The sequence below is a fragment of the Anthonomus grandis genome, chromosome 6, assembly GCF_022605725.1.
Source record: "Anthonomus grandis grandis chromosome 6, icAntGran1.3, whole genome shotgun sequence".
Lineage (NCBI taxonomy): Eukaryota > Metazoa > Arthropoda > Insecta > Coleoptera > Curculionidae > Anthonomus > Anthonomus grandis.
The window spans coordinates 5143254-5156513 of NC_065551.1; the positions used below are offsets into that span (position 1 = coordinate 5143254).

General features: G+C 32.2%; 1 protein-coding gene across 4 annotated transcripts in view; it reads left to right on the forward strand.

Moving 5' to 3' along the window:
* The window catches only part of LOC126737059 (1-phosphatidylinositol 4,5-bisphosphate phosphodiesterase), a 143261-nt gene that overhangs the window by 31667 nt on the left and 98334 nt on the right, over positions 1–13260 (forward strand). For 2 of the 4 annotated variants that reach the window (XM_050441753.1, XM_050441751.1), the window contains exons 3-4: positions 3600–3797; positions 4240–4319. In XM_050441753.1, coding sequence (XP_050297710.1) covers positions 3600–3797; positions 4240–4319 — 278 coding nt within the window. Of the gene's footprint in view, positions 1–3599; positions 3798–4239; positions 4320–4553; positions 4634–13260 lie in introns of those variants that run through there. The other 2 variants (XM_050441752.1, XM_050441754.1) reach the window with 2 other exon arrangements.

Sequence of the window (13260 nt, forward strand, 5' to 3'; positions counted from 1 at the left end):
TGGAGTCTAATCACGCCAGTAACTTTGGTTCAGACTTAGCATCATTATTACATGCACATATTTTCAAATATTTTAAAATTAATATTTCATCGAATAAATTGTCTTTGAATCATCAAATTAATGAGTCTGAACTAGTTACTGATCGTGAATTGGATTCTTCTTTTTTATAGACATGTCCGCGAAAGTTGAATCTCATTCATGTTCATATTCTACTAGTAAAATTGAAATTAGCTCTTCGAAAAACTTACGTATCTTTATTCTTAATATACAATCCCTAATAAACAAGATGGATGAGCTTCATCTTTTGCTGGACACATGTAATTTTCCTGATATTGTACTTCTGACTGAGCACTGGTTGAGGCCTAGTGAATGTTTTTTAATATCTGATTATCTTCCTATATCAAATTTTTGTCGTCAACAATCTATACATAGAGGAACCATGATCTTGGCTAGGCAAACTATTGAAACGATTTTTTGTAATATTGATAACTATGATAATCTTCAGTTAGAGAATGTTTTTGAATTCTCTCTTTCTTTTTGTAAGCGTTTTAATTTATATATTCTTTGTGTTTATAGGCCACTTACAGGAGATATTGCTATGTTTCTGGACAAACTTGATTCTCTTTTATCCCAGTTGTCCCTACACTCTAAGGTTATATTGGCTGGTGACTTTAATATCAACTACACTGATGAAACCTTGCCACGTACTTCTCTTTTAAGTATTTTAAATTCTTACGACTTGAAAATGCACGTTCTTTCTCCCACACGAATAACTTCTTCATCTGCAACTACAATTGACTATTTCTGTACAAATTTTGATGACGTTTTATGCACAGTACTCCCATCTGGTATTTCCGACCATGAAGCTATTCTTGCTAAAATGCCATATAATACTGTATCATCTTCATCTTATTATATGGGAAGAATTTTCAGCAGGAGAAATTTCAGTGCTTTTTCTGCTGCTACAGCTTCGGTAAATTGGAATGCACTTGAAACGGCTTCTGACCTACTTACTTTATTTTTTCAAGTTCTGTGTGATAAGATCAATCAGTGCTTTCCTAAAATGAGGCTTAAAACTAAGAAACGAAAACCATGGGTTACAAGAGGCCTTAGAATTTCTGCTAAAAACCTCCGTTTTTTGACTAAATTGTGCAAATATACCACAAATGAAAATATCCTTGTATATCATCAGAAATACCGTAGTCTGTACAGAAAGACAATTAAAGCAGCAAAATCTAATTATTATAGGGATCGCTTAAATATGTCATCAAATAGGCAAAGAGAGTGTTGGTCGATTATTAATGATTTTAGACATTGCCATAGAAAAGTATCGGAACCGGAGTTAAGACCTGACATTTTAAACGACTATTATTGTGATATACCTAATATCTTGCTCAAGGGCATTCGTAGTAACATTGATCCCTTACACTATCTTCAACAAGTGTCGGTTGAGCATTCATTTTTCTTTCATCCTGTCGAACTTACCGAAGTAAAAAATCTTTATAAAAAATCAAACGCCTAAAAAACCAGAAATCATCTGGAGCTGATGGGATATCTTCGAGGTTGTTACTCTTTTTGCCTGATTCAGCCTTAAATGCTTTAGTTTCTGCCATAAACAATTCTTTACATAATGGCATTTTTCCTTCATGTTTAAAAGAGGCAGTGGTTATCCCTCTTCATAAGGGTGGAGATTTGGATCAGCCTTGTAATTTCCGTCCCATTTCTATTTTGTCTACTCTCTCTAAGATAGTTGAAAAACTTGCAAAAAGCAGAATTTTGTCCTTTTTACATCATAATGACATTTTGTCTGCAAATCAGTTTGGATTTCAAGCCGGTAAAGGGACTCATGATGCTGTTTTTAGCTTTTTGGAGAGCGTCTATGTGTCCTTGAATTCTGGAGAGTCATCGGCGGCAGTGTTTTGTGATCTATCCAAAGCATTTGACTGTGTGGATCATGGAATACTGTTATCTAAGCTCGATAAATATGGTTTTAGAGGCGTAGCGTTGTGATGGCTTGAGTCCTATCTATCAAATCGTACTCAGAAGGTTACAGTGTCTGGGCGTTTGTCTGCTTCTAGATCCCTAAAATGCGGCGTTCCCCAGGGTTCAGTGTTGGGACCACTGTTATTTTTACTGTATGTGGATGACTTGAGTTCATTGAAACTGCAGGGCAAGGTGGTTCAGTTTGCTGATGATACCACCATACTATGGAGCCATAAAAATTCTGATTATATTAAGACTTGTATCCTTGAGGACCTTCAGATTTTATCAGGGTGGTGTGCTTCCAACAGGCTCGTGTTTAATGTAAGAAAGACGTCTATTATGGGGTTTAAGTGCGATGTTCAGGGTCTGATGTTTGACGAAAATTCCCTCTTGCAGAATAAAGAGTGCTGCAAGTTCCTAGGAATTACCATTGATGGTCACCTTCGGTTTGAAGATCATATTTTACATTTAGCTGGGAAATTATCTTCTGGATGTTTTGCAGTAAGAATGGCAAAACAAGAGCTGGGAGGGGTGGTTGCACGTTCAGTGTACTTTTCACTTATTGAATCTCATATTCGGTATGGCTTGCCTTTTTGGGGTTTAACCAATAAGGGGCTACTTAACATTATCTTTGTTATTCAAAAAAAAGTAGTTAGATACCTGTGTTCTGCTAAGTTAAGAGATTCTTGCAAACCCCTCTTCATTTCTGAAAAAATCCTAACTCTTTTTTCACTCTTTATCTTAGAAACAGCTGCTCTTATTCACAAAATTCCCAAACTACCCTCTGACAATGGCCATTTGACTCGTCGTGTAAATGATGTTCCCCTACCTATTCCTACGTCTTCCCTTACCAAAAACTCATTAATTTACATAAGTAAAAAAATTTACAATCATGTTCCTCTGTGTGTTAGACATATATCGGATGTTAAGAAATTTAAAAGAGAATTAAAGTCGCTTTTATTGGCTAAGGCATATTATAACCTGGATGACTTTTTTAATGATAGGTTTTAACCTTGGACATGTTGGAAAGTTTTCTTTTTTTCCTTCTTTCTTCTCTAGTTTTGTCAACAAGTTTACCTTTATTTAGTAATTGATTGTTTTATTTAGTTATCTTTAATTCAAGTATGTTCAAAAAGTTTTGTCTTCTTGTGTTTAATTTTGTTCATTGTTTTGTCAATTTTTGAAATTGTATTTGTGTTTTGTTTTTTTAGCTTGTAGGATGCTTGTACACAAGATTATTCTTACGTAATATAGCACATTTTCTTTCTTTCTTTCTTTCTTTCTTTCTTTCTAATTTATTATCCTTAAATAACTAAATTGCACTTAAAAACTGTCTTAAATCATCAAATAGAACACGAGTAATGTTCGACACGAGTCGTCGATCGGAATGAGCGGGAGAACTGCCCGTCTACCGTCACTTGTCATCCCTGACAAATAACAGCTGGTTGTTTCCGGACTTCTGCAGCCAATCAGATTTGGGGCGAATTAACCTGTTCTGTATATTCGCCACAATACAAAAATTTAAATGGCTGTGGCTAAAGTTACAGAAAGGCGAATAATATAATATATCCTTCAACTCCGTTTACATCCTAACAATATACTGTTTTTTTTTTTAGGAAGGAGATGTTATCGAATTATGCCAAGTCAGCGACATACGAGCAGGGGGCGTGCCTAAAGATACAAAACTTTATAATAATCTAGTAAAAAAACATGGATCTGATGTGGAACAAAAATCTCTGACAATTTGTAGTGGCACAGATTATATCAATATAAACTACCAACATATTGTTTGTCCCTCCCCAGAAGTCGCTAAGGTAATCAATTAATAAATTATATTAGCATGGTTTGAAGTATTTACAGAGTTTTTAAAAATTTAATTGTGTTATTAAATTACTATTGTTTGAAACAATAGAAAAAAATGTGAATAATCATGGTTTTTACTAACTTTGAAGAAACAGCAATAGGAAATTTAGGAGCTGATGACACATTTTACTTTATCAAGATAATTTTATTAAAACAGATTCTTTTTTAGTTAATATCATTAAATCAAGGGTCAAAAATGGGTTTTTAGTATTTTTTTTCCTCAAATTATCTTAGTCATAGACAGCTTTTTATAATCAAGAAACATAATAATTACTATCATCCAACCAAAATTATTTCACATTATGGCACCCTGTATTCACAAACTGGGCCTTTTAAATAAATGTTCATATTTCACCTAACAATCAAATATTTATGTGGAATGTTATTTTTAAGGACTGGTTGGATGGTCTTAGAAAAATTACTCATAACGTAAAAGCTAACAACATTTGCCCAATGACTTGTTTGAAAAAGCAGTAAGTTAATCCTTCACTATTACTTTAAAAGCATGTTGTCATATATGTCGCTGTTGTACTGCATGATTGTTCCTATGTTTTTTCATCTTCTTAAAAAAAAATTCAGAAATTCAGAAAATACTGTTGTTTAGGTCTGTCAGATGTACCCAATTTTTTGCCTTTTCAATGTCAGTTGTTGCATATTACAATGTTTAATTTTGTTTTTTTGGTATTGCATGGCTTTTGCCCCACTAGACATGGCAAGAAGGTCTGAGAGCAATTACACACAATAATAAAATCTCTAATGTATGTCCTAGGACTGCTTTAATGAAACAGTAAGTGTTTTAATGTTCTTAATTTATATATTCTATGTATTTTTACTCAGGCCGGGTGACCCAGGATAAAAGGCATACTCTTGCTTTTTGAAGGAAACAAATGAAGTTAGGTATGCAGGTATGTTACTTAAATGCTCATCTTTTGATGTTTTCTGTTACATTATATTTAGTATAATTACCTACATACAAAATTTCGTTTGTTTTGCTTAATAAGTGAAGTAGTGTTCCCTTTATCATCAAGTATGTATCCAGGTTACCCGGTACGTACTATTCTTAAATTGTTTCTTTTGTAATGTAGTTGGTTGTTTCACGATTATATTAATTGTATTTCATTATTGGCTGTCTTTGTATATTAGGGTCTAGTTTGTGTGATATTATGTTACTAGTTCTTTTGTTTTTAAACTCTTTATATTATACGTGTCTCAAGTTTATATTGATACTAAATTACTAAATACATCCTCCCAGCATCCCCTTTCATATTAAAAATCCTGAGAGATAAACATTTCTTGGAAAACCTTAATTTTGGTAACAAGGTGTCTTAAAACATTTTAGTATGCAGTTGATTTTGTAACATTTTTCTATTTATTTATTTATTTCTCACCAACTTAAAATGTAGTTGTCAAAATCTCTTAATTATACAGGGTGGCTAAACGAAAACTAAACGGCAGCTATGCCGGGCTCGTAAAGATTTTAAAAAGAAAACGCTCAGACACGTCAATTTAGATTACCAGGGGAAAACATTGCCAGAGTATAATACCACCCGCATCTCTCAATTCCTTAGCCAGGGTGGAACTAACCTCAAAAATTTTTAATAGAATAGTGGGTTGTAGTAGATGTTTAAAAGTTCTTTCGATTCTTTTTGCGGCTATAGTCAATAGGTGACTATTTTAACATTTAATACAGTTTTTTGGAAAACCTGTATTAAATTTTGGGTTTTTAGAAAAACTGCATTAAAATGCAATTCTTTGTCAAACTATTAAAACAATCATACAATATAAACACTTGTTCAACAAATGCTGAAAATGGCCTCCGTTAAACTCCATGCAATAAGACAGATTTTGTTCAAATCGACTTCGTAGTATATTCAAAATCAAAAATCAAAATTAAAATCAAAACTTTTATTATCCAAAAAAAAAAAATAGGCACAAAGTGTATGGATTTCATCACAGTTTTACATGTGTATTAGGAGTTATCTGTTGGCATTGAAGAATTGTGCATCCGTTCGCACAATTCTTCTATTAAAGCTGGTTGGGTAGCATAGATTTAACTCTTTAGGTGACCCCACAGAAAAAAATCCAGAGGTGCAAGATCAGGCGACCGCGTGGGCCATTTAATAGAGTCTCTCCGTCCAATCCAGCGACCAGGATCTTAGAACATTGAATAAGCCTAGCTGCAAACAATAGGCGAGGTTGTTTAAGTTCACCATATCTCAGATAATGATGTCAAATCGACTTCCAATCCAAAATCCAATTTTTCATTTAATATATAATTTTCTTAATTTACTACATATTTTTTTAATGTGTTGTATTTTGTAACAGGTAAAAAATGTACTCTTTAAAAGTTTCGTGTATTGCTGACTAATAATATATACTTTGAGAGTAATCAACAAATTTTACAGAATGAAAAAAGATGCCTGACAAACAAATTAATGAAAAAAAAAACAACTTGGCAACGTAGAATACCTATGTTTCTATGCAAATCTATGTTTACAATGCACGTATTTGATTGTTGCCACTTTGTATTGTTTTTCTAGATATTTTTTTCATATCGGTGAAGCTAGCGCCCGATCGATATCCACCAACCAAAATCTAGAACGCAGCATATGTCTTTTGCCACCAACCTATTTATAGTCCATGCTGTTCTTTAATCGATATAATGCCCTTATCTCCTGAAATTCCCAAGGAATTTCAATATTTTTTTTGTCCAGATATTAACAATCAATAACTAAATCGATTTATGTTAGTTATAAACCTCTACAAAGTAAAGTTTTTTTTGTGAAAATTACTTAAAAAGTTGAGTGTTAAAGAAATGAAAAAGGCTCCCAAAGAATTTGAATTAATCTTTTTTCTATAATATATATCTAAACGCATTTAAGATGGTTGCAAACCTCTACAAACGAAAGTTTTTTGGTAAAAAATTATTGTTGTATTGTTGTATAATTGTTAGATGTTAAAAAATATAAAAGGCTATGTAACTCCTAACGGCTATAAGGAAAATTTTTATCCATATTCTTTGGCAGTTATAGCAGTTTATAACATCTAACTCAATAATTTTTAATAAAAAAACTGTCGTTTGTAGAAGATGGCTCTACAAACTGTCATTTGTAGAGCCATCTCAAATCTGTTTAGATATTTATTATATATTACAGAAAAAAGTTTCATTCAAATCCTTTGGAAGTTAACCTTTTAATTATTTTTTTACAAAAAAACCTTGCAAAAAACCTAGCTTGTCGCGGTTCATACCCACCATAAACCGATTTAGTTATTCATTGTTAATATCTAGACAAAAAATCATCAAAACTCTTTTGGAACTGCCGGAGATATGGGCATTATATTGATTAAATAATAATGGGCACCGACTATAAATATGTTGCTGGCAAACGACATACAGTCAGTCAAAATGAAACTCGTACACCCCTTACATTTTATTTATTTGATTACAAAAATATATTTTTTACTTACATAAAGAAAAAAAAAATATATACATTTTATATGATGGCCTTTGAAAGACAAAATAAAAGTAAAAATATATTTTTCACAAAAAGAAGTTTTAAGAAAAATTAGAAAATTAAATGTACATTCGATTTTACAACTCAAAATGAAAATCGTACACCATTAAAAATATACAGGAAAAAAAAAACATAAAAAAGAGATTAATATTTTGTTGGTAGTCCTTTATTTTTTATAGCATCTGCCAAACGATTGGGCATTAATCGCACCAATTTTTCACAATATTCGGGTGATATTTTAGACCATTCTTCTTGAATCACTACTTTTAATTGCTCTTTGTTTGAAATTTCATGGTTTCTTATAGCAACTTTCAAATGTGACCATAAGTTTTCAATGACATTAATATCTGGACTTTGCGGTGGATTTTTAAGTACTTTTGGACAGTTATGGAGCAACCAATTCTTTACTTTCTGTCCCTTATGCTTTGGATCATTGTCCTGGTAGAATTAAAATTTTTTTTCAATTCGGAATTTTCGGCCGCTTGCCTTTAAATTCTGCTTAAGTATGTCCAAATACATGTTCTGATCCATTATACCCTCTATAAAATGTAGATTTCCAGGACCTGCGGCTGACATACACCCCCAGACCATGACTGAACCACCTTCGTGCTTTACTGTGGCTCGTAGATTTTGTTCTTTGAGAGATTCATTGGGCTTTCTCCATACCTGTTGTCCATCTGATCCGAAAATACAAAATTTACGCTCATCTGTAAAAATTACGTCCTTCCAAAATAAAAATCTTTGTCTGTGTGTTCTTCAGCAAAGCTTAACCTCTTGATTTTATTTATCTTATTGAACCAAGGTTTTCTTCGAGCCACTCTACCATGAATATTATTTTTTTTAGAAAATTTCTGACTGAGGATTAACTGTTTTTCGTAAATATTTCTCAATTTCTTTTGCCAACTTCGGTGCAGATATTTTCGGGTTTTCCGCAACTTTCCTGAGGATCCAACGTTCGTCGTACGAATTAAACATTTTTCGAGGGCTTTTCCTTACTTTATTTGATATTCTATTTTCACTTTTATAACGATCCACAACTCCTTTCACGGTAGAGTGCGGCCTACAAACCATTTTGGAAATTTGTCGCAATGATTTTCCATCTTTCCAATGTTGTATAATTAATTTGCATTCTACAACGCTTGTTTGTCCACGCTGACGCCCCATATGGTAAAAGAAGGACAAAAAATTAATTAAACTCAATTAAAAATTACACAGGAGTGTTAAAAGTAACAGATGCTCTTAATACCAAGTGCTAACGGTAAATAATATTAATGTTATTGTAAAGTAAATAATGGTGTACGGGTTTCATTTTGACCATAACATTTTCTTATCTCTTATACTTTTTTATGCTCAGCATGCATTCTTTGCATATTTTTGCTCAACAACTTTAACATTTTATGCTGATTGCAGATATATATAGTTGGAAATATTTTGCACGTTATTTGTACAGAATGTAAAAGAAACCTTAGGTGTACGAGTTTCATTTTGACTGACTGTATGCTGCGTTCTCGATTTTGGTGGCTGGATATCGACTAGACACTACCTTCATTTTTGCACACCTTAATTTTGCAGCATTTTGGGTTCGAATAAGCAATAAATTTGCTAGATTTTAATAATATACTTAATTACACATTTTTCTTCAGCAAAAAGAGAGTTTTTAGTCTTAATATTAATTTAAAAAATGCACTGAAACTACTTAAGACATCCTTTTAATACTAATAAATATTGTACGAAACGTGCACCAAATATCAACAACGAGCGCAGTTGCGAAATCCTTTCTCGCGAGAATATTTCTGGGCAAAATTGACAGCGTTGCCGTTGTGTGGAAATTTGGTGATTTAAAGAATTCAAATTAAAAAAAAAAAATATTAGCGTTTAGTGTAAATATAGTACAAAATAGTTTTGGTTATTAAACGAGTTTCACTCTTTCTTTAGCTTTATAATAAAGAATTCTAATTGTAGCAGCAGTTTCTGCTAAGTATAATAATTTATTATATCACTTTATTTTCTTCTGTTAAAATTGAGTAATCACTGGCAACATGGAATACTAAGCATGTTTATCAACAAAATATCTGCTCTGCCCCCTGTGTAGATGTTGCGCTCAATCCAAAGCAAACAATGTTTATTCTAGTGTATTCAGTGTTCTAAGACCAGGATAGTTCTAATTTAAATAATTGCGGACAGCTATTGCGTAATGAGAGGGCGCACCATAGTGGTGAAACATCACCTGGGCTTCAATGTATTGATTGTTATTATCATTTTCAATAATGTTCGCTATTGCCGGATGGTCCAATAATATGATTGCCACAAATGCTACATCAAACGTTTAATTTTTGTTACAAGAAAAAAAATTGGTGTTTATTATTAATTAATTAAATTAAATTAAGGGTGGCTTATGGCCACGCTTAACACGCAAGCTTATGGCCACGCTTAACACGCAAACGCTTTATACGCGTTGTTTATGTAATTTAAATCTAACTAGTCTCCGTCCGATTTTGCCAATTTTAACTTAATTTTTACCTTCGACCTCTATCATGTAGTGTTGTTTTCCGTTCTTTTCTTATTATTTTATTAACCCTCAATTGCTCTCGGTTAGCATATGCTGATGACCTAAAGCTTTTCCATAGGATTGACTCTATAGCAGATTGTGGTCTACTGCAAGAGAACATGAATGCTGTACACCATTGGTGCACTTTGAATCGGCTTAACCTTAATGTTTCCAAGTGTAATGTGGCCAGCTACTTTCGTATCAAAAGTCCAATTACCTTTAATTACTCAGTTAATGGAGAGTCTCTGGCAAGGTCTACCTGTTTCAAGGATCTTGGAGTCACCTTTGACCAAAAATTTTCTTTTATCCCTCACATCGAAGATACTGTTTCTAGAGCTACTCGCATGCTAGGCTTCATTATTAGAAATTGCAAACTTTTTTTGAACACTGCCACTGCCAAAACGCTCTACTATGCATTTGTTAGATCCAGGCTGGACTACTGCTCCCTCGTTTGGTCTCCCATTTACAACCAGCACATTCACCTATTAGAATCAGTCCAACGGCGATTCCTTAAATGTTTGGCATTTAAGGATGATGGAGTCTATCCTCCAAGGGGTTTTGACCATAACCTGCTGCTCTCTAGATATACTGAACGGTCACTTGCGAAGAGGAGAGAAATGCATTCGGTGAAATTCTTGTTTAATTTACTTAACCATAAGATTGACTGCCCATCCCTTTTGCAAAGGATTTGCTTTCATATACCACGCCTAGGATCCAGACAGTGTCCAGCTTTTAACTTGGACACAGCCAGGTCCAACATTCTGTACCAGAGTCCTATTCACTTTATGTGTCAAAACTTTAACACTATTGCTGATTCTTGTGACATTCACCATGATGATTTGGCACTTATCTTGAATCACCTGCGTATGGTTGGTGGGGGAGGCTAGGTTATTTAGTTTTTGGTTATTTAGTTTTTAGCTTGAATACATTTATTTACTAATTTTTTTTTTTTTTTGGTCTTTTGATTTAAATTAATTCTTGATTCTTATCCTAATTTAGTGTTGATTTTTTATTATTTATTTTCTCAAGTTCACTACTTTTTTTTTTTTTTTTTTTATTATATAGCAATTCTTTTATAGTTCTTTTATAGTTTAGTTGCATGAATCTAATACAATTCATGCATTCGTACATTTATATATTTAATTGATTTTCCTGTAACTGGGTATATGTAACCTGTTGGAAATAAAGCTTATTATTATTATTATTAGTGAATACACCAGTGGATCTGATGATGCCTAGCATGCCATAAACACGTATAATCCTCTGACTAATTTAATAAATTTGAGACCTGTGACTAGAGTTTATTTCATTACTATTTAATGTAAGCCGGTCTCTTTGAGAAAAGATTGACTATTTCTTTGAATATGATTACTACTACCGTCAAAGCTCCATTTGGAATATAAATATAGAATTTTCTTTTCATCACAACTTAAAGTCCCAATTACGTCATTTTGAGCCATAATTAAACGTTTTGTTGTAAAATTGAGTGCGGCTTGTAAGTCAACATATGCAGATTCTGGGTAACATTCCTTTTTTGCGGCCTGTATGTTTTTATACATGATTTTATGTATGATAGAAAAATATTTGGAGCTTTCGATCTTACTAACTCATACTAATGGCACGATAAACCAGCTTGTACTATAAAAGCAAGAACAACTACTTATAAAGAGATAGTTTGCAAAGATTCTTTATATGCATTTCTTAAATCTTTCGTTTTTTGTCTTTTCATCCTTTTGGAACTCACCAAATGACATTTTGAGACATTTAAGTTTGAAATCACACATGAAAATTAAGGACGAATAAAGCTAGACTTTGTTATTTTCTAAAAGCCTCTGCAACATATGGTGAGGTTTTTTCCATAGAAATTTATACTCATACTTAAAACGGCTACATATTTGACGATTTTGCAAATTGCTTAAAAGACCTGTTCTTTTCTCGATGTCTTTTTGTAGAAAATTGAATTGATTTTTTGAATCACGGTACCTCGAGTTTTTCATAATAATGATCATTGTACGCCAAGTAATGAATATAGTATCAGCTATAGCTAATTAATCGGAATTACAGAAAAAATCTAGAAAAAGAACTACTGTGTGTTTATTTACGTAAAGTACCCTGTATATGAAATATATTAACCGTAAAAAATCTATATTATTTCTTTTATCCGTCTATCATCCACTCAAGAAATTAACTTTAAAATGATATAAAAGTGTGTTCCCGAATTTCGTTACAATATGTATATACTTACTTGTGCCTTTAAGAGAGCAAAGTCGTGTTGTCAAACAAGATGGCATGAGTCTTTACAGAATTAGGTTAAAATATTTTTTATCACTTATTGTTTAAAAATTGATGACTTTGCCCCAATGTGCTTCAATTTGAACAAAATCTGTATTATTGCATGGAAGTTAACGGTGGCTATTTCAGCATTTGTTGGACTAGTGTTTATGTATGAGTGTTATAAATTAATAGTTTGACAAAGAATTGCGATTTACTAATAGGTTTTCCAAAAACCCAACATTTTAATACAGGTTTTCCAAAAAAATTTATTAAATATTAAAATAGTCAATAGTTACAGCCGTAAAGAGAATCGCAAGACCTTCAAACAAGGTAAAACTTGACCCACTATTCTATTTAAAATTTTCCTTCTGGTAATTAACGATGTTAGCATAAACACACATAAAAACATTACTTTCTAAAAACGGGTATCCGACAAAATTAATCAACATTATAAAATACAAACCTCCAACACAAGATTGCCAAACGGTAAAAGCTACTAACAAAATAAAAATGTTTTTCAAAATTTCTTATACCAGAAATCTGTCAGAAAGAGTGGTTATTACACTTAATAATAGAAATTTTACAGCTATAAATGTAAAAATACCGTTAAACTGTTGAAGACTTTACAAAAAACACCTTCTCCTAAAGAATTAGTGAGTGGGGTAGTTTATAAGATTCCCTGTTCAGAGTATGTAGGAGTTTATATTGGACAAACCATGAGATACATAAAAACATCAATTAAAAAATAAAAAGAAAAGATAAATACCACGAGGTATTATTATATATTAAAACAAGCATTAAAAAATAAAAAGATAAGGAAGTGTGAGACCAGAAAATCTTTCAACCTAAAAAAATAAAACGGCTCTTGCAGAACATACCATTACAAAAGTACACCAATTCAATTTTCAAGTTGTAAAAACTTTGGATAAACTTGGAATATAAAAAAATAATAATTTCAAAAATGATTAACACTAAAAAATACAATAAAAACAATAATATAAAGCAAGACGCAGATAAATTAAGTACATCGTGTTTCAACCTTATTAATACAATTAAACCAAAAGCTAACATGTAATT